This window comes from Typopeltis vanoorti, chromosome 21 (assembly GCF_054136105.1).
Source record: "Typopeltis vanoorti isolate ZY-2024b chromosome 21, IOZ_Tvanoo_1.0, whole genome shotgun sequence".
Taxonomy (NCBI): domain Eukaryota; kingdom Metazoa; phylum Arthropoda; class Arachnida; order Uropygi; family Thelyphonidae; genus Typopeltis; species Typopeltis vanoorti.
The window spans coordinates 38,422,836-38,445,222 of record NC_143569.1 but is presented as its reverse complement, the minus strand read 5'-3'; the positions used below and the strand labels follow the sequence as shown (position 1 = coordinate 38,445,222).

The 22,387-nt window shown below is 33.1% G+C and overlaps 1 protein-coding gene across 3 annotated transcripts in view; it reads right to left on the bottom strand.

The window, feature by feature from the left end:
• Window positions 1-900: 900 nt before the first annotated feature.
• LOC150094750 (SPRY domain-containing protein 7) overlaps window positions 901-22,387 on the bottom strand; it is a 139,937-nt gene continuing 118,450 nt past the window's right edge. The window contains exons 5-6 of one of the 3 annotated variants that reach the window (XR_016550115.1): window positions 14,186-14,374; window positions 1,606-1,692 (exon numbers count right to left, since the gene is read on the bottom strand). Coding sequence is in view for 2 of the 3 variants with exons in the window: in XM_090410957.1 (XP_090267083.1) it covers window positions 14,277-14,374 (98 nt within the window). In the remaining variant the exon portion in view is untranslated. Of the gene's footprint in view, window positions 1,693-12,071; window positions 14,375-22,387 lie in introns of those variants that run through there. The other 2 variants (XM_090410958.1, XM_090410957.1) reach the window with 2 other exon arrangements.

Here is a 22,387-nt window from a genome sequence, read left to right as displayed (position 1 = left end):
AATATTGGTCCAATGAAAACCTGATTGGTAACAGAAGAATATGTTCAACATGATCCAAGAATTACAGTATGGACTGCTATGTGGGGAAATAAATTAATTGGTCTATTTTTTTCCCAACACAGTAACAGGTGAAACCTTAATTGCATGAGTTCATGTTGGCAGAACGAGTAGCCTCTGCCCCATCTTGCTGATGAAATGGAAATGAATTGGATAATGTTGGCCCATTGAAGGCCACAGAGGTCTTCTGCTGTACACTCAGCCAATCAGGATAGCAGACGGAATTCAGTTACTAATTTTTATTACAATTTAAAAACTTGCCAGACACAGTTATTATCAATTCTGGAGTAATAATGTTTGGAATCTTCATAAGTTCATAGATTTCTGCACATCATCATTCATTGTTCCTCCCATTTTCCTTTTGCATGCTATTCAATGATTTGTCACAGCCAAGTAACTTGGCTATTTGGAAATCTCATTAATGCTATCTGCATAGTGTATTATGGCCATGTATTGAAAAATTTGCTCTAGCGCATGACTACTAAGAATTTTTAGTTGATATGTAAAAAATCAAGAGTTCTAATTTAATCATTAGTTTCATTTCATGTAGATTCTGTTTCATGTTGCAAACAGTTTTTTGGTATGTTTACCTCACTAATCACATCTATTAGGAAGTGCTGGTCATTATGTTTGCCTGTTATCATAATGGAATACGAACAATGAGAAGAAGAGAATATGCATGCATCATTTAAACTTCAGAGTAGTGTTTCTGAAACTGTGTTCCAATATTGTAACTTTTATTACATGTAGTTTCTGATATAAAAAAACCTTCACTGAATGGAAAAATACAAATTTTTATTAAATTTACTTATATTTATTTAATTTCAGATTTCACAAAAATTTTTAGGGAACAGAAATATTTTATGTAGGGTTTTTTCAAAATGTTTAAGAAACAGTGCTTCAGAGAGAGTTCAGTCAAACCACTAGGTAAATAATTAATTGGGACACTGCAACCTAAAGCAGATACTCAGCAGAAAGCAGTATTTATTTTCCCAAAAATATTTCTTTATATTCATTACAACCTAAATCTTTTTCTATTGTTTTCATGGGTTGCTGTCATGTCATATCGCATCAATGGCTATATCCATCTGACAATGTTTCAAAGGCTAACTTAATTCAGAAATGCACTAATGTGCACCTAAGGGTTTTATTTCATTGATAGTTTTTTGATACTGAATGTTTTCAATGTTTATAATGGCAGAGAAGTTGTTTTTTCCATAAAAGTGATTAATGACAAGTATTAGAAGTGAAAACATAGCAAAAAAAAAAAGCATTAATTAAAAAAAAATAATAATGGTCCTGTATCACTTATAAAAATGATAAATGCACTAATATAAAAGTAGTTAACATATTTACATCAAGACTGGTAATTATAAAAATTAGCCATACCAATACAAAAACAGTAAATTGAAGATCCAATTCTGGCCAGTTTGCCTGTTTTGTGGGATGATACTGAGTTTCCAGGGAGGAAAACCCAGCCATCTGTGAGAACAGCTAACTCACCTACAATCAAAAAGTCCTGATAAAGGTTCTTCATGTTCTAGATTTGAACTGGAGAACTGGATTTGAACTTGGAATCTTTCCAACTAAAGAGCATTGTCAATACTGCATGAGCTATGGAGGCTTCTTTGATAGCTGTCAAATGCATAAAAAATTAATACCATTAAAAACAAAATGGCAAAGTAACTAAAGAAAAAATTAATATCATTAAAAAAAACAATCATTTCAAATGCAGAACATTCAACATTTACCAGTACTAGAAAGTTGTTAGTGGATAATCCATCTCTGAGTATTATTATATGTAAATGCTATGTATAATAGTAATATAATTTATCTGGAATTTAGATGGGAGAGATGAACAGGGAATGAGAGAAGTCTAAAGAGAAAAAATGACATTTAATGATGACAGCTGCATTAGTCATTAAAAAAAAAAAACTTATCTGGGGATGCAAAGAATACAGTAATTTCATTAATCTGATATGGTGTCCAGTTACGATGCAAAACCTCTATTCCTCATAAGCAGTGTTACGTGAATTTTGACAAATAAGGGATGCAATGTAAATCATTTATTATTTCATAGGTTATTTGAAAGAATGAATTATTATATGCATGTCACAAAGATGTATCAGCACTTATTGGCTTGACCCTTTTCCCATAGTCTGTATGTATATAAATAAACTTTTCTAGTCAGTATACTAGAAAAGGAAAAATTCTGTATTCACGGAACTAAAATTTGAGTAATAATCCAATTTTAGTTTAAAAGAATGACATTTGTTACTTAAATTGTACAAAACAGCATAATACAAAATAATATTCCACTGTATTATAATAAACAAAACCTTTTGACAGATCATTATTCATGGGATGTATGCATGTATCCCATGCACATTATACGCCTCAGAATCAAAAAATTAGAATTATCAAAGAAAATGTTGAATGATTTGCAATTCAAATTTATTGCATAGAAAATAATACCAATACGAATTAGCATCATCTAAATCTACATACTTTGCAGATTATATAACCATGTGAACCTACAAAAATGTAATATAAATTATAAGAAAACTGTTATTTGTAAACATTCACAAAATTGGAATAATTTTTAAAGTGGTTCAAAATATTAGAATATTCTCAATTTTTCTGATCGATTTTGAAGAGGGCATGAAATAACATATTTCAGTAGCTGTGGGACTGACTCGTGTGAGGAAGTTTGCATGTGGATTTCAGTTCATTTGCTAAACATGGGTCAAACAAGTGACATATCGGAAGCTAAGAAGTTTCATATGGTGTCTCTACATAAAGGCCAAAGTCAACAGTTTATAGCTAAGGAATTGAAATGTTCTCAAGCAAGTACAAGTAGAGTATTGAGACAGCATTCTAATAACCAGAGTTTTCAAAATAATCACTGCAATAGCAGTCGAAAGATAATTACGTCAAGAGATGAGAGGAGATGGAAAGAACTAGGTGTAAATACGCCTAAATCTACAACATTGAGATGACTTCCCAAAGTGGGTTTTAAATCACATATGCCTAAGACGAAGCCGCTTGTGACTTACAAGTAAAAGGCAGCTAGAGTGCAGTGGTTTAAGTAAAGACTGTTGTGGGATAAAGAGAACTGGAAAAAAGTACTTTTTTTAGCGATGAAAGTATGTTGTGTGTGTCCCATAGTCATCAAGGGATGTGTTTGGCATCTTAAGAGCAAGCTGTTGGAAGTTTATTTTGCACTTGGTTAGACCATAATCAATTTTTGCACCTGAAAAATATCTTCAGGAATGAGGCAAGGTGATACATCTGTTGGCAACTCGCAGCAAAGGTGGATCAAGCTCTCCTGACTCCTTGTCTCAGTATCTCCCGTAATGCAAAGCACATCTCCTTGCAGACATGTATAATGCAATGCATTGAAGGAAGGGCCACTACCCAGAAGTGGTGAACCACTTCTGGGTCTGCCTCCCATTGACGAGACCTCAACAACGGTCAAAACCAATCTGGGTAGTGGCCATTCCCTTAATGCACTGCATTATACATGTCCGCAAGGAGATGTGCTTTGCATTATAAGAGATACTGAGAGAGCTTGGTCCATCTTTGCTGCAAGTTGCCAACAGATGTACCACCTTGCCTCGGTCCTGAAGATATTTTCAGGTGCAAACTTTGTTTGCTTACACTTGAATAAAGGATTAAACTAAATTTATTATAAGCAAGAAGCATTTGATAAAGAATGCATGAAATGTTCAGTGAAATCTGTAACCTCTGTCATGTTATAGGCTCGTATGACTGCAGAGGGTCCAGGTAGGCTGTTGGGCATATTATTTACTAGTTTATTGTGTACCAAGAAATTATTGAGCACATTACGTTACTGGTATCGGAAGATTTATGTGATGGTGATTTCCTTTTCACCAAGATTCAACTTCTTGTCGCACTTCCAAGACCACTACTTGATGGCTCAAAGAAAGCCAAGGAATCAATATAATTCCTTGGTTGGCAAACTCACCAGATTTAAACTCCATTGAGAATTTGTGGGGAATTATGAAGAAACATCTTCAAGAAGTTGCCCCAAGAGGCAAAAATGAACTTGTTTCTAGTCTGCAGACCATATGGGCATTTTTTGATAAAAAAAGACCGTGAACCGCTAGTAAATAATATGCCCAACGGTTTATGAATGGTTCATAAAAGCTAAGGGGGATGCAACAAAATACTAATTAACATCTTCATGGTGAAGAATTTATGGAGATACAATGTGTTAGAATAATTACTTATCATTAGAAAAGTAACATTCAATGTTTCGACCTCTGTATTGAAGTCGTCATCATCAGGAAAACATACATATGTACAGGATACAAGCTACATGACACTACACTATACAAAAGTAAGATGAATATAAATGTTGGTTAATCATTTACTCTAGCATGACCTCTGGTGGAAGAAAAAGAAACCTACATTAAACAATTTCTTAAGTCCTCTCATATTAAGATTTTCTTAATATGAGAGGACTTAAGGTTGTTCTGGATGCTATAAGGGTCGAAGATGGGTCCTCCACATTCTTGGAATAATTAATTCATCATTCTTGTTCAGATTTGGATGTTTCAGCATTTCACACGCTTCTTTGAATTTTTTTTTTCTTTTTACCACCACAGGTCAGGATTGTATAATGAAGTGTCATGTAGCATGCATCCTGTACATATGTATCTTTTCCTGATGATGACCGTCAATATAGAGGTTGAAACATCAAATGCCGTATTTACTCAAATATAACTCTCATGTTTTTCCTCAAAATTAAAGTTAAAAAATTGTGGTGTGAGAAACATATGGGGATATTTGGAAACTCAAGTTTTTCAGGAAAAAACTAAATTGATGTTTATAATTAAATTATCAGTATTCATTATAATTTTAATTGCTCACATAGATCCTCCGCAGTTCAGCCAGTATATTCAAAGCCGTTTGGTCAGAAAGACCTGGATTCAATTCCCATCCAAGATGTGAGGAACCTTTATCTGGTCACTTTTGAATAAAGGTGAGTTAGCTGGTCTCCTACAGAGGTAGAAGATTGTTTTTTTTCACCCAGAAATTCGGATGTTTCGTCCCTCAGAACAGGCAAACTGGCTCCATCAACACACATGAATTTACAGTCATAAAATAGATATGCTGAATCACTCATTAAGTGGGTTCAATCAATCCTAATGGATGGGGGAGAAAAGGGGGAACACCATACGAATGAATAAATAAATTGCATACATTATTTATAAAATGAATGCATTTAAATTTTAATTATCAACGTTATTTAACTAATTGGCCAGTCACCTTCATCACGCGATATATTTGAATCTTTAGCGACAATACTTTGGCAATTAAATTAAAATCAATAGTTTCATTATGGTTGTCCTTTTATCATTTTGGAATCATAAGATCATAATTTAAAAAAAAAAAAACTGAAAATGGGTATAACTTACCAAGAATCTCCTATTCACTATCGCTACATCCAGTCTCAAGAACAGTTTCCTCACATGCATTGTCAATCTACCCAAACAGCACCATTTTCATTCTCATCCAGGGCATTAGAGATGCCAGATTTCAAAAAACTTTTAGCAATTATTTCTGGCGAAATCATGTCCCAAGCTCTCAAAATCCAGTTGCACAACAGTTCTAATGATGGTCTTTATGGAGTCAGGTCATAGCTGTGGGCTGCCATCCACTCTGTATAGAATTTTCATATGTAGTCCTTGAATGGTTTGTTGAACGATATATCCAGAGGCTGTAGACAAGTTGTAAGACCATCAGGATTAATAGGCACATTGGTCTTCACATCCGAAAGTTTTTTTTACTATTTCTGCCATAATAACATTCACCATCCATTTCTAAAAGTTTTAACCTTTTTTTTTTCATGTGCAAGGTATATGTGAACCTTTTTAATTTCTTTTTTCGTAAAGTAAAATCAGTGGTGCAAGATATATGCAAGGACGAGTTATATTCGAGTAAATACGGTGTTACTTTCTTAACGATAAGTAATTATTCTAACACGTGTGTTGTATCTCCATACATTCTTCACTATGAATGCATGTAACCTTAAAAGAAATAATAATCATGTTTCCCTTAGACTGTAATTTTTGTGCATTTATTTCTGCTTTATTCTAATATTTTGAACCATATTAAAAATTATTCTAATTTTGTGAATGTTTTCAAATAACAGTTTTCTTATAATTTATATTACAGTTTTAGGTGTTTACATGATTATATAATCTACAAAGTACAGTAAAACCCTGTACTGTTTTTACATTCCCGCAATTTACGTTTTCTTCCATTTACGTCATTTTCTGTTGGTCCCCGTCTTAAGGCCTATTCTTACGATATATTGTTTTTCCACCATTAACAACTTGATGTGGACATTATTTCCCGTGATTTGCGTTTTTTTCTCAGGTGGCAATACTGATTTTCGAATTGATTTCTGCAGAAATCTGCGCATTTCTGTTCCTAGATGGCATTGCTTTCAGATGTAGTTTCGTTCCCGCCATCACGGTGACTTGCTTGCTTGCAGCAGTAATGTAGTGATGAGCGATACCGTGATTTTTCAATCACAGTACGAATTGATATTGCAGAATTTCTGCTACGTAATTTAGCATGTGAAAGTTGCTTCCATGTTAGTAACATGGAGAAAAAAGACAGAAAATGTATTTCGGTAGAAGAAAAGATGACAATTCTGCGACGTGTAGATTGGCATGCAGGAACACGTGTCCATTTAGCAAAAGATCTTGGACTCTCCGTGTCCATTTTGAACACGATAGTAAAAAACAGGTCAAAAAATGCGAAGCAATCTGGTGTTATGTCAAAAAAAAAATGTATTTCGGTAGAAGAAAAGATGTATTTCGGTAGAAGAAAAGATGACAATTCTGCGACGTGTAGATTGGCATGCAGGAACACGTGTCCATTTAGCAAAAGATCTTGGACTCTCCGTGTCCATTTTGAACACGATAGTAAAAAACAGGTCAAAAAATGCGAAGCAATCTGGTGTTATGTCAAAAAAAAAAAAAAAAAGCAAAAACAATCGACAATTAAAGATTTTTTTTAAATAGATAAATGTAAGTAATTGTAAATTCATTTATTTTCAGTTATTACATTTTGTAATCTAGTATGTAGACTCACATACTAGCAGTAAGTCGTCATCTTTTTTTTTTAATGTTTTTTTTTACATTTCCTGCTATTTACACTTTTTTCCTTCAGTCCCCTGAAAATTGTAAAAAAAGGGGTTTAACTGTATGTAGATTAAGATGATGCTAATTCATATTTGGTATTAATTATTTTCTATGCAACAAATTAAAATTGCAAATCATTCAACACATTTTTTTTTTGTTTCGGAGGTGTAGCATTATCTCCAACTGTTTCATGCCAGTCAGAGGTAGGTTAGAAACAAGGTAACTGTGTACATCTAGATTGCATCCAATGTGCACTGGCATCTATGTGAAGTGGGAAAAAAAAATCAGTTAGGAATGAAATGCACATGTCTTATAGAATCCAAATCCTAACTTACATTCATATGGTCTCTATGGAGTCAGGTTGTAGCTGCGGACTGCCATCCACTCTGTATAGAATTTTCATATGTAGTCCTCGAATGGTTTATTGAACGATATATCCAAGGGCTGTTCAAGCTTCTATCATACATTCTGGTAAAAACAGATGATACTTCCTCCTTTTTCCTACCACTAACAAGTTCAGAAAAATAACATCACACATCTTGTCCTATTTATTAGATTCACAAAGGAGTAGAGAGAAGGGCATGCATGCATGCAATAATATCTCTTTCTCTCCCTCCAAACCAAGTTCTGCTTAACAGAACTACCTATGATGCAGCATATTCCATAGTCAAGATACAGTTCTAATAACTCATCTTATGCTCTCTCTCTCTCTCTCACACCTAGAAGCCAAATCTGAGCAGAAGTACAGTAAATGCTAGGGATGCATTGAACATACAATTTTGCTTCAGTATTTGGCATGTTTTGCAAATATTCAGCTTCAGCCCAGTAGAGATTTAGTATTTGACTCACCAAAGCAGAAACTACGAAAAGTTTTAGCTTGCCGAAGCTTTCCTTACTTGCATGACCACATAACCAAAGCTCTTTATGTCTGCTACAGGTATTTATTTTGGTGTTATTTTAGTTTATATTTTATGTTTTAGCATTTTTTTATTATTTATATTTAGTTTAGTTCATATCAGTATAGAGATTTGGTATTTGGCTCTCGCTGAAGCAGAAATGGGATGTAGATGATTCCTGCTACACGCATCATAACAAATGTAATAAATCAGGCACCGCACAAATTGTATCGTTCAGTATTTGCCATAAAAAGTCATCTCACACTTTCAATTTGTGTTTCTTGAGCACACAGGGTATCATTACATATGCTTCCTAGAGAAACAAAGATTATGTAAGAAAGGAAAATACTTCTTTTTTTTGCATTATGGTTATATAGGTCACTGATAATTAAGAGATTCTATGATTGTTTATATTTTTAAATTTCAAAATTTTTTTTAAAAAAAAGTAAACCCTTTGTAAACGACTGGCCATCTGAGGGAAAGAATAAGCAAATATGAACAGATTTGTTGGTTAACTGCAAACCAAATATTCAGTATTCAGCTATTTGGCTAAATCATGCTTTGTCACATCTCTGATAAACACACAGCATATCCATTAAGAAATTCACTGAAAGTTAAATAAATTCATACAAGAGACTCAATACTAAATGATACTGATAGGTTTTGATTTTCCTCATCTCCATTTCTCATTTTTCTCTGTTTGACTAATACTAAATGAAGGAATTTTTGTTATTGTATACCACAATAACAAAATTGAGCACCTTTTTTACTGGTAACATATTTTATAACGGTGAAAAAAGCATCTTTTCACATCACTACCAATGTTCAGTATTAGTAAACTATAATAAAGAATAATTTTCTGTATTACCTACTAGCAGCACCAAAGGAAAACAAATATTTTGACTACATGTATATACTGATAAGATCAATTTTGATAATTTGCAATTTCATTCCTAACAAACATATAAGTACCTTACAATATACATATATGTTGTATACCAACTAACTTTCAAAATTAAAGAGATGAGTTGCCTGATTTTGAAATTGAAAAGTTATCCCCCCCCCCCCTCACTCACTCACTGATCACATTAATTTTCCAGATGACAGACTTAGGTGTTGAACATCATCCATAACATTTAACTTTAATGATATTAAAACACCAAACAAAACCAAATTATACAAGGATGTTTATTAACTGGCTTACATTTTGCTGAATTTCAAACCAGCATCTTCAGAGCAAAACATGTTACAGTTTACATGTGAGTAAGTGAAACAATTCAAATTGTAACTGACAAAAAATTTGGCACCATCTGTTGGACCATACTTTGGATCCTCCTCCCCGCAGGATTAGATAGAAGTAAACCAATGTGCCATATAGAAGCTGTTACAATCAGAAAGGCTATTTTTAGAATTAGTAATGTCTATGAAGCATTCGCCTAACCTTAACGAATATGGTTGCATTAATCAATCAAAAATTTGGAAGATTTGTCATTTTAAGTTCAACTCCTACTCAACTGTAATAATTCTTTTATTCAGCATTAGAGGGTGCCAAATTAGGACTTTAGATGTTTAGTCTGCTACAATTTGAATTATTTCACTTACTCACTTGCATGTAAACTATAATATATATATATATATACACACACACACACATTTAGTAGGCCAAACATGTGAAACAGAAATGCTTGCATAAACTACCACCACACAAGTGGCAGCAACAGTGTTGCAGTGGACTGCTGTGGCAAACTCAGTATGCCAAAGAGGGATCTAACTAAAGTTCTGTGAATTTGACAGTTGTAATTTCAACTTGAAAAAAACTGGAAAGCTCAACATATAAAGGAAAACTATCCTACTGGGAAAATAGAACAAAGCATCAATGACAGATAGTACGAGTTTAAGAGTATACATCATTACAACTGAATAAACATTAAACAACTTATAAGTATTAACAATTTTACAGAAATTAAAAATATATCTGAATGAACTAATGAAACTGAACTGCTAGAAATTTAATTAACATGAACAAGATATTTATAAAACTTCGCTAAAAGAACGTCAAAAAATAAAATGAAAAAAGCAATGCCAGTTGATCAAATATCAAAAAATACAACTCAACTGCATTCCCAAAATAAATAGAAAATAAGGAACAACAACAAAAAATGTGAAAGCTATTAATTAGTAACAATTTTTCATTACATTAACTGACAGCATTACAACATGCACATACTTTTTTTTTCTTACAAAATTTTAATATAAATAAATTAAAAGCTAGAAACACGAAGAAAAATTAAGCTCAGCAAGCAAAACCTTCAGAGGAAGAAAATTTTGCTACTAGTTTTCTCAGTTTAGATGTGGTTGCAGTATTAAAATATCAGATGGGAGCCGTAAAAAAATGGATTTATGGACTCAGAAGTCACTGAATATATATTTTTGATAATACCACTCATGAAAGAATCCTAAACTAATTAATAAATTATCAATTAATAATTAGCACATTATCTAATCCTTAACATGATCATGATTAAAAATTAGATAATTCAGGAGCCTGCACTTTTCAAGCCATTCAGACTTATAAGTAAAGCAGATTCACACTGCTTGATGGAAATCATTCTAACTCATGAACCTGTACGTACACACACACACACACACTTATCATTATCATCTTGATTCTATTTTAGGCAATTGTGAATAGTGTTATTATTGCAATAAAAAAAAAAACATTTAAAGGGTTGTCAAAGCTTCCATTTATCTTTACCAGTTTAATTGTCCTTACCAAGTAATAACTTCAGCAAAATTTTACAGAATTTTGCTAATTATTCAAATTAATTTGGGAAATGTTTAAAAATGATTCTGCCTGCAACTGATGTTAAAAGGAAGAGGTTAATTAATCTGTAGGTGAATGTAAGAATCACCAGGAACAAAAGTATTATTAAATGCAATATTATTGTATATTGTTTTACTATGTTATTTTCTGTAAGTATATAATATGTAATAATTTTGAGAACCTTCATTGATTAAGGTCATGTTAATAGAACACTTACCTTTGAAAAAAAAATTTCAAATTAAACTTAAAAACTAATCCAACTTGTCAGCAGGATTTTCTCCTCCCAAGTAACAGACAAAGCAGTTTGAAATAGATTATGTGCATTTTTATATATAATAAAATAACAAGTGGCGACAGTTAAGTTGGAACATTGGGATGGATAATATAAACATACAATGTAAGGAGGAAAAAACTTCTCTGGGAGAGGATATTCCTGTATATTTCCCTTCAATTTTATACATTTTTTGCATGAAACCTTATAATGCATGAAAAATATAACTCGTGAATAAATAACCTCAATTTGAAATCAATTATACTACTTATTTACTAACACAAGTACTTGTGTTAGTAAATTTTTGTACAACAAAAATTTGCAGTTCTTAATATTAAAATAATTTCGCCTGGAATTAAGGAACTTATGTAGATTCTCTTTTTTTATATCCTTCTAATTTATATTATACTACAGCTGGCTAAATAATATTTTTTTATAGTTAAGTTAGATTTGCCATTATTTGATTCTGTACAGTGATACCAAGAAAAAAAAGAAAGATGACTAACATTTTTTTTTTTTTTTTGTATTAAAAGGATAAGTACTTATTCTTGTAATAGCAAATATAAAACTCATTCAGCTTCATGAAGCTTCTAAACTGATGAAGGGTACAAATAATTATAAAAATTGCAATATTTGGCCAAAAAAAATATTACTCTAAATAATTTAACATTATACTTTAAATGCCATTATTTATCATTCACCTGCTAATAAAAAAAAAGTGATTTGATGTCATAGGTGCCCTGCAATGCAGTTAAGTGTGAAAGCTGAAGTAGGCCCCATAAGGCTTATCAAAGTCAAGCTCACCTTACTATTAAAATGCATCTAAACATCACTTCTCTACCTAATGTGCAATACTTTATTCAATTATGCATACATAACAATTTTTTCTGTCCTTTGTAACATGATATTTATAGTGAGCAACCACTAACATACAAATGATATGCAGAAAAAAATTCTTTTAGAAATGAGAATTATAGAATACAGCCAAGTGTTATCTGAGAAGTTTTGAATTCATGCATGCAAAACAATTATACATAATGAAAACTGAAAATTAAGTGTCCACAATCAAATTATTAATGAGATGAGCTGGCTCACTGAGGAGAGGATGTGTGTGTGTGTGCATTTTTCATTAATAATTATTATTCACCACTTAATGATTTTCATACATTCCTAACAATATGATCAGTGCATTATAAAATCAATATACATTAAATTAACACGATTCCGATGTCCTTGATTCAGTGAATGTAAAATATCTGTACCTAATATGTTACAGAATGAAATTCGTCTAAATACTTGCCAGTCTAATAACAGGCTTCTATTATTGATTTCTTTTATATTCAGCTAAATCTTTGTGACCAATATCTAAAATATAATAGCTCCTGTTAAGTCAAATTGTAAGTTCAATGCAAAAATAAAAATCATAAGCCTGCTATTTTCTTAAGAAAAAACAAACAATACCTGACATCTTTCTATTACTCCTTACATAAAACGTATAGAAAGGAAAAAATGTATTCTCACATGATTTACTATTTACATTAATTGACAGAGATAATGGAAGCCTCTGTTTAAATGATTGGCACTAACTCAAGTGATGGTATTTGCTATCACGAGTTAGTGATGGTAAATACCATCACTAATTCAAGTCACCTGAAACTTGAAATATTACACACCTTCCATCTGAATAAAATATGAAAAAAATAGTGTTTGGCATTTTGCAAAGAATTAAAAAGCAAAAAGAAATTATTTTTATTTACAAAATGCCAATGCACTGCACTTTTTGAGTTCACGAAACAGAATTAGAAGCATGCTTTTTTTCATTAGTTTGTTTGTTTTACAAAATGTTCTACATTATGAATAAACAAAAACTATTATTATAATATCAGCTACTACTGTTCTCCTTGTCATGCTACTAACATATTTCACATTTCTCTTTTATTAATTACTATTATTTTGTTATTTTCAATCTGCAAGCAGAAATTAATTAACAAAGAAAAGTTTATCCTTGGATGTGAGAGCTTGAAATATTTTTGTTAATAAGTTATCGTTAGTTTTAGATTATAAGCTTATTATAATATAGCGATCAAGTAAACATAAGTTCACTTAGAGAAGGCAATTTGTGTGTACTATTGGAAGTATTACTTTCATTAAAATTAGACTAAAGAAATAAATATAGATCTGTATGAGCTCAGAAAACTACTGAAAAATAACTTTATATCAGTTTGTGACAAGCCTTATCACATGGCTTACAATATGTGGAAAAAAAACAGTGACAAAAATTTATTTCACCTACTTTTTGCATTCAGAAAGGGATTCAAATTCTACACTTGAATCTTAGATAATTTTATATGTAAATTATTATAAATATATGCCTCAAGAAATTATATATTTATGGTCAAAGGTTAGAAAGGAAAAAAAAATAAGTGCAAGGAGTGCTAAGGATTTCAGAATACTTCAACAGAAAATTATAAAAGGTATGAACTGCAATCATTCCATTCAATCTTCCTAAAATCCTTTAATAAATATTTAATCCATTAATGAATAACTTCATATGTAACACCATATTTTAGATGTAAATTTATGTCTTGAAAATTAAAAGTTCGTTTGTGTGTGTTTTTAGCTGCTATTCTCATTTATTCCTAGTGAAAATTTCAAGATTATCACGATTTTGATAATCAACACTGCTTTACAATGCAGGTAATTCCTTTCCTAAAGAAATCACCTGAGGGTCTGCTGGCACATGCAGCAAACAATGCTGAAACAGCCTATCAGATCAACCATTTTCAATAGAGAAAGATAGAGAAAAAAAATCCTTTCTACATAATCCAGCCTTTCTCAGCAATAGCAGCATTCATTTGTTTTCCTGATTTCCTTTCACCACCAAACTCTAGCTTATTTTTGATCCTTAGTTTTAAGTGTCCCATTCAAGAGCTCTGTAATATCTTCTCTCACTCACCTTTATATAACAAAGAAAGGCAATTGTCACTAGTACATTCATAGGTTGGGAGCACATGATGCACATGGACGGTGCATGTTACAATCACGAGCTATAAAAGAGACTTTTCAACCATTATTCTGTCAAATCCCTGAGGAGGCTGATGATTAAAGGTTGTAAAGGCAGCATCCAAAATAGCACCATCATCCACTATAAAATAAATGAAGTATTTAAATCACATATGCTATTTTTAAGAGGAATGATCACAATAGCAAAAATTTATATCACTAAATTTCTAACAAGAAGTAAATGCTTAGCAAACATTTTCTTTTTATATTATTTGTTTCAATTACCTTCATATGTCACTATCACAGAGCAGGAGCACAAGATGCACTAGGATTTCACAATTTGAATTTAAGAACACCTGAAATGTCATTCTAATGAATCAGTGAGGGAAGTACTAATTTAGCTTACAATGGAAATATTCAAAACCAATGTAATCAAGTCTGTTCCCATATATCCATTAAAACTTGTTTGCTACATATGGTCACTGTTTTCTCATGGTTTTCAAAATTTCTGGAAATTTAAAATGATGAATTTTTGCACGTCACAAACCAGTAAATGAATCCATTCAAGTTAAAACAATTTTAACTGAATTGTTTTCTTAGCTGAAACAGGTTTCTCAGATTCCTGAAAATATTCAGAAATTTTATCACATTAGGTATAGCATTAGCAGAACCTTGAAAAATTTCTTATATTGTAACAGGATCTGAATACAAGTCATTCCAATTAAATAAGGAATGATGAAATTACTATATTATGGGGATTTGTAAAGAGTAAGATGCAATAAAAACATGATTTCTTCTATCATTTTAAAGTAATGGATTTCAATTGCTAACTCCTCCCATCTCCGCTCCACATCCCACCATCTTAAAATGTTTTAGGCACAATATGTAGCTGAAAATTTTTCCAGACAATATTATTATTATTATAACAAATCACCTCGATACAGATATATCAAGGGAGGCCTTGCTTAGCAAGCACTATATCATACAAATTCATTCATGCTAGCATTCACAAAACACTAACAATGCATTATATTCATCCACCACTCCATCTACTCTCCCACCCCTCTTTATCACAACATTGTTTACAAAACTTCAAGGAATGGTGTTTTTACTATTTCCACTCTCTAGATTCAAACACTTGCTTCAATCAAGTTACAGAAATTATTGATGTTGAAATGAAAGTCATCAATCTCCACTATAGTCTGAGAGGTAATAATAAAAAAATTAATTAAATTAAATAAAAATTAGCACATTGCAAGTGTTTGAGGCAAACTGCAGATCCACCCTTAGTCTACACTGAAGTCCCCAAGAACTGAAAAACAACCATCAATAAATTCAAATCTGACTTCAAATGAAAAAAATGAAGAAAATCACTTCTTGAACAAATGAGAGTTGTGCCTTCTGGTCTCCTGCAAATGCTAGATGGTACTTACCTAACACCTACAGAAAAAGATATCTCTTTCAACTCTTGCAGAGATGACCAAGGAACTTCACCTTCAGTCACATCTGAAACAGCATAACACATGCCTCCTGCAGCCTTCCTCCAGAATCAGAATACTCTTGAATAACCTAGATATCAGGAAGTCTTGCAGTCCTTCAGGTGCTTCTCTGGTTATACCTGACAGATGTGATCCAGAACTAACATGCATCCTAATATTATCTCTACTTATACAGAAATTACACAGCTGGCATCTACCAAAAAAAGTATGAAAGCAAGATTATATATTAAACCATTTAAAAAAAAAAAAGTCTGCCATGAACTTGCTACTCTCAGCTAAGTTTCTCTCTACAAATATGGAAACTACCCATTAGTTATCAATTATCCTGAGACCACCACTTAGTGAATGACCACCAGTATGGAATCCATCACTCTAGACCCATAATATTTCTTTTCTGTTGTATCTAGGTCCAAAGTAGATACATACTATCTCCGTTTCCTTCGTTGACATGTAGAATACCATAGAAAGATTCAGAGATCTGTGATGTTCGCATTTGGCATTTTCCAAGGTACTTGATATCAAGTAGACACCAAGCAAATGGCCATTTTATAGTCTGCCTTCCACCAATTTTTATTTTTAGTGAGAAATTTCATCAGACAATATCCTGTAACATCCATTCAGAAGTTTATAGACTTATCATATCACATCTCTTTCTACTGTTAACCAGAGTCTGTAATCTACATACTTGCAGTCTAAATCCGATAATCTCGATATAACTTTGTAACTCTTCTTTTAACCCTTTCCACAACTTCATCTCCTTGGAACCTAAGAGACTAAATTTGCACACAATAGTTCAGGGGACATTCAAGGGACACTTATAACATTCTTATCTTTATAAAGAGGTAAAAACGACTTCCTTATTACTACATGTTAAGGTTTGCTTCAACCTTGCAATAATCCACAAATTTATACTTGCAATTTTTGCTACCGTGACCTTTGAACTTCAAATTCCTATCTGCCAAGATCAATAGCCTCATCAGTTTCTTGTAGCATAATCCTACTAATATAATATGCCACTGGAAATCTTATCATGCCAAAGTATATAACTTTACACTTACTAACATTAAACTGACAGCCATTTTGGTTTGCCCAAATTTACATCATCAAATTACTGACATGTATCCTCAAGGGGTGTACAGGATATGATAGTACTACATGAAAAATTTACATCATTACTAACTTCCTATCTACAATTTTCCTCCAAATCAGCCAGTTACTTGTCAAGGCTCCAACATTCATAGATCATATATTTTTATCGTCTAAGGCAATTTGCACCGTATCAATCCACCTATATCTTGGTCTTCCTCTGGGTCATTTTCCTGCCAACCTGCCAGAGAACACTTGTTTTGCTAATCTTCCCTCGTCCATTCTGTTTAAGTGACCATACCACTTGAGATTAGCTCTGCTAATGCATTCCTGGATGCTGATAATGTCAAGTTCTTTCCTAATATCCTCATTTTTAATATGATATTGCCATTGATGCCATCTGTTCACGCCTCTAATCTTTCTCAGAACTCTCATATCTGCGGTCTCTAGTCTTTGGTCAAGTGTTTTACTTCTGACCCAGCTCTCAGATCCATAAGTTAAAATTGGTTTGAACACAGTCTTGTATACAGCTAATTTAGTGTTCTGACTAATTTCTCTCTTATTCCATATGAATTTATTCAATTGACTTCCTACCATACCAGCTTTGTTGATTCTGTTGTCTATTTCTATATTTAATTTACCATCTTCACTAAAAATCGTACCTAAGTAGTTCAAATGTTTTATTTGTTCCACAGGTTCTCCGTTCACATTTTCAACTATTCTACCTATTTTCATTGTCTTTGTCTTTTTATTGCTGACCTTCATATCATATCTATTACAACAGTTATTCAATTTAGTCAGGGAATCTTGCAAACTTGTAGCAGATTTATTTAGAAGTATAACATTCGTCCGCATAAAGCAAGGAGCTGACATTAACATCTCCAATTCTGATATCATGTTTAATACCACTTTCTTTCATAATGTGATCCATATAGATAATGAATAACAGAGGGGATAATGTACATGCTTATCTCACACCAGATTTAACATTAAACTATCTTCCTGTACTTCCTTCAATTCTAACTGCTGACTTACAACTCAAATACAGACTAAGTATTGCTTGATATAATGCTCCATTGACACCATATAACTGTAGCGTATTGAATAGCTTCTGTCTTGGCAGCTTTTCATATGCCTTTTCCAGATCGACAAAACTTAAATACAGATCTTTGTTATATTACCATGCTTTCTCAACTATTTGTCATAAAGTGAAGATCTGATCCTGATAGCCACTATTTGGCCTGAATCCAGCTTGTTCTTCACCAAGCTTTTCTTCCACAATTCTTCTAAACCGTTTCTCAAGTATACTTGCATAAATCTTGTCAGTAACACTCAGTAGGAAATACCTCTGTAATTCTCACATTCAGTTTTATTTCCCTTTTTATATATGGGTACTATGAGAGCTCTACTCCAATCATCAGGAATTCATCCCTCTGTCCAGGCCTTTTGAACTATGCAGTGCAGCTACCGTAAGACTTTTATACCACCATACTTCAGCATTTCTGGCCGAATATCAGCTACTCCTGCTGCCTTTCCACATTTCAGGCCTTTGATAGCTTTTTCTACTTCAAGTATGGATATGTATTCTTGACTGTATGCCTGTTGAGTGTTTTTTACCACTGTGCTATCACTGCTTCTTTCATTTAGCAATTTTTCGAAATAATTACTTTATACTTCAAGGATATCTTTTTCTCCCATTTTCATGTCACCTTTATCATCTCTAATTCCTTTTACAACACCCTCTCTTCCATTTCTAAGCTTCTTCAACTACCTCCAAAATATTTTGTCACTTCTTGATATTTATTTTCTATGTTCGTGCCAAAGTCCCCGCATGACTTTTGTTTAGTTTTACATAGTGTTTAGCTTTCTTACATTTGTGTCTGTATTCTCTAAGAGCACAAGCTGACTTATTTGCCAGGAACTTTTGATATGCTTTCTTCTTTTCCTTCACTGACTCTTTAACTTCCTGTGTCCACCATGGAGCTCTGATTTTTCTATCCTTGCAGATAACCTCACCACACGCCTCTCTGACTGAATTAATCAGAGTGTTCTTCAAGGCTTGCAACTGAATCTCCAAGGTTTGGTTCTTCTCAAAGTCTTTCATTTTTTCTTCAATAAGCTTTGTGTATTTTAGTCTACAGTTCACATCTTAGAGCTGCTCAACTTTTATTTGCTTTAAAACTTTCTTACATGTTATTCTTTCCAATATGAAATTCAGTTTTATCCTGCTCAAGACTAAATAATGATCACTTCCAATTTCAAATCCTCTGTAAACTCTCGTGTCCTGCACCAGGGAGAAAACATCACTATCAACAATAACATAGTCAATGAGACTGTTCTTATTCCTTGCCTCTTCTCTCCATGTGAATTTGTGCACATTTTTATGTTGGAACATGGTGTTAGTAATAACAAGTACATGTCCTGAGCAGAAATCCAGCAGTTTTTTTTTTAAATTTAAATTAAGGGGATATTAAATCCCACATTGTTTTAAAACCGAATAAGAAACTGAAAGATCGGAATCAAAGAGTTTCATGCTGAATATAGTAACTATAAAAGTATTGGCGACTACTAGCGTAAGCCAAAGCACGAAACCACGTTCAAGTATGTAGTACAAACTAGGGCAACTCGTAGCAAAGGTGGGGAAAGTTCTGATCACTATTCTTAGTATTTCACATAATGTAAAACCCATCTCCTAGAAGATGTATGATGTTATACATTATAGTGGGAGGTCACTATCCAGACTAGTTTCGATCTTTATTGAGATCTCATCAGTGAGTAGCTAGACTAAATATAATACTAACGGTATAGCAAAAAGAACTTATATACTCTTCTATACGGGTTGTCAAAAAGGTGTACCCATAAATTATTTAAAATATAAAGAGCCAATAGGCTTCGTTTCGGTGATGTAAACATTATTTAAATTAAGGGGATATTAAATCCCACATTGTTTCAAAACCGAATAAGAAACTCAAAGATCGTAATCAAAGAGTTTCATGCCGAATACAGTAACTATAAAAGTATCGGCGACTACTAGCGTAAGCTAAAGCATGTAGTTCAAGTACATAGTACAAACTAGGGCAACTCGTAGCAAAAGTGGGGAAAGTTCTGATCGCTATTCTTAGTATTTCACATAATGTAAAACCCATCTCCTAGGAGATGTATGATGTTATACATTATGGGGGAAGGTCACTACCCAGACCGGTTTCGATCTTTATTGAGATCTCATCAGTGAGTAGCTAGACCAAATATATATAATACTGATTCTGATCTTTGAGTTTCTTATTCGGTTTTAAAACAATGTGTGATTTAATATCCCCTTAATTGAAATAATGTTTACATCGCTGAAATAAAGCCTATTGGCTCTTTATATTTTAAATAATTTATGGGTGCATCTTTTTGACAACTCGTATAGCAGAGTATATAAGTTCTTTTCACAATACCCTTAGTATTATATTTGGACTAGCTACTCAGTGATGAGATCTCAATAAAGATCGAAACCAGTCTGGGTAGTGACCTCCCACCATAATGTATAACATCATACATCTCCTAGGAGATGGATTTTACATTATGTGAAATACTAAGAATAGCGATCAGAACTTTCCGCACCTTTGCTACGAGTTGCCCTAGTTTGTACTACCTACTTGAACTATGTGCTTTAGCTTACACTAGTAGTCACCGATACTTTTATAGTTACTATATTTGTCATGAAATTCTTTGATTCCGATCTTTGAGTTTCTTATTCAGTTTTAAAACAATGTGGGATTTAATATCCCTTTAATTTAAATAACATTTACATCGCCAAAATGAAGCCTATTGGTTCTTTATATTTTAAATAAAATCCAACAGGTATTTATCATTATTATTAGCTTTGCTCTTTTCTCCAAATTTTCCCAAAAGAGTTTTGTATGTCTGACAATCATATCCTACTCTGCTATTTAGATCCCCAAAAAGGTAAACCAACTTTTACTTTTTCATTGTGTCAGTTGCTTTTTCTAAAGCATCAAAAAATTCCTACATTTCTACCTTAGTAGAACCTTCTGTGGGACCATAGGCACAAATAAGTCTCATTGTCCAATTCCCCATTCTGATATTTGCCCACATTACTCTACTTGAGACTGCCTGCCATTCAAGAAGATTAGCCTCATATTTAGTGTTGAATACTATGGCTACTCCTTCTTTTCCTTGATTGTTATTGCCTGAATATAACATTTTGTATTTATTGCTCAGAAAGATCTCACCAGGTTTTGTCTTTTTTGTTTCAGTCACCCCTATGATGTTGATCTGGCACTCATCTAATTCCTCAGCTAGCTCCATTTCTTTGCCATTCAGGATTCTTATGTTGATAGTAGCGATCTTTAACTCTAGTGATGTTGAGTTGGGGTGTGCTTTCAGGTTTGTTCCAGTAGCTGACTTTTCGCTGTTTGCCCTGGTTCCCTGGCAAAAACAACGGGGGCCTTGTATAACCGGGTGATGTACCAGCCGGCATAAAATTTTGTCATGTTGTACCATCATTTTGTATATTGGTTTAAGCCAATAAGAATACAGTTTGGTCGACTAAATCCCAAATTGCCAGCCCATCCTCATTCGTTCAGTATCCAGGTAGATACCCAACAGTGTGCACCACGAGATGGTGAGGATTGGACATTAGGTCAGAAGCCCTGGTCGGTTCTCCACATTCTTTTAAAAGCTATGTGGAGGTCTCCTCTCAGTTATACAGCTTTGACCCTTAAGGACTACCACCGAAATTTCCAGCATACTCAAATCACCTGGTAAGTGCTAGATATCAGTAATATCCCTGATTGTCCTGTATCTTTGCATCATCGACAAACAATTGCATATCTCCTGTTTGACTCTTCCTAATGGCATTAATGTATAAATTGAACAACAATGGCCCAAGGACTGAACCCTGAGGTTCACCACTGGTCACCTTAAATTTCACACCCACCGTATACCACTTTCTGACATCTGTCTGTCAACCATCCACTTACCCAAGACAACAGTTTATATTCCAATACCATATTCTCCAGTTTATGCAATAGCCTTTCATGTGATATCCTATCAAATATCAAAATCCAACATTATCATAGTGACATCCATTCCCTTTATCTAAATCTGTTGCGATTCTGATATAATCGAGAGAGAGAGTGCAAAGAAGACCGTTAAAAATTATATCAGGATTATGGAATACTGATTATGAAGAGAGATTGAGAATTTGTAGACTGCAGACACTAGCAAACAGGAGAAAGAGGAGTGATATGATTGAGACTTACAAACTTCTGAAAAGGTCATACAGGATTTCAATTGATGGAATTTTTCAATTTATGGAGGGTGGAGAAAGGACATGAGGGCATCCTTGGAAGCTGAGAATGAATGTTGCTAAGAAGGGAATGAGGGCTAGATTTTTCTCTCATAGGGTGGTGGAATGGATTGCCATTGGATGTTGTGAGTGCAAGCAGTGTGAATGAATTCAAGAATAAGTATAATAGTTGGTCGATGAGTCGCTGACTCCCTGGAGGTCTCTCTTAATAATAATAAAAATTGGCCATAACACGGTTATAAAATGAGCAAAT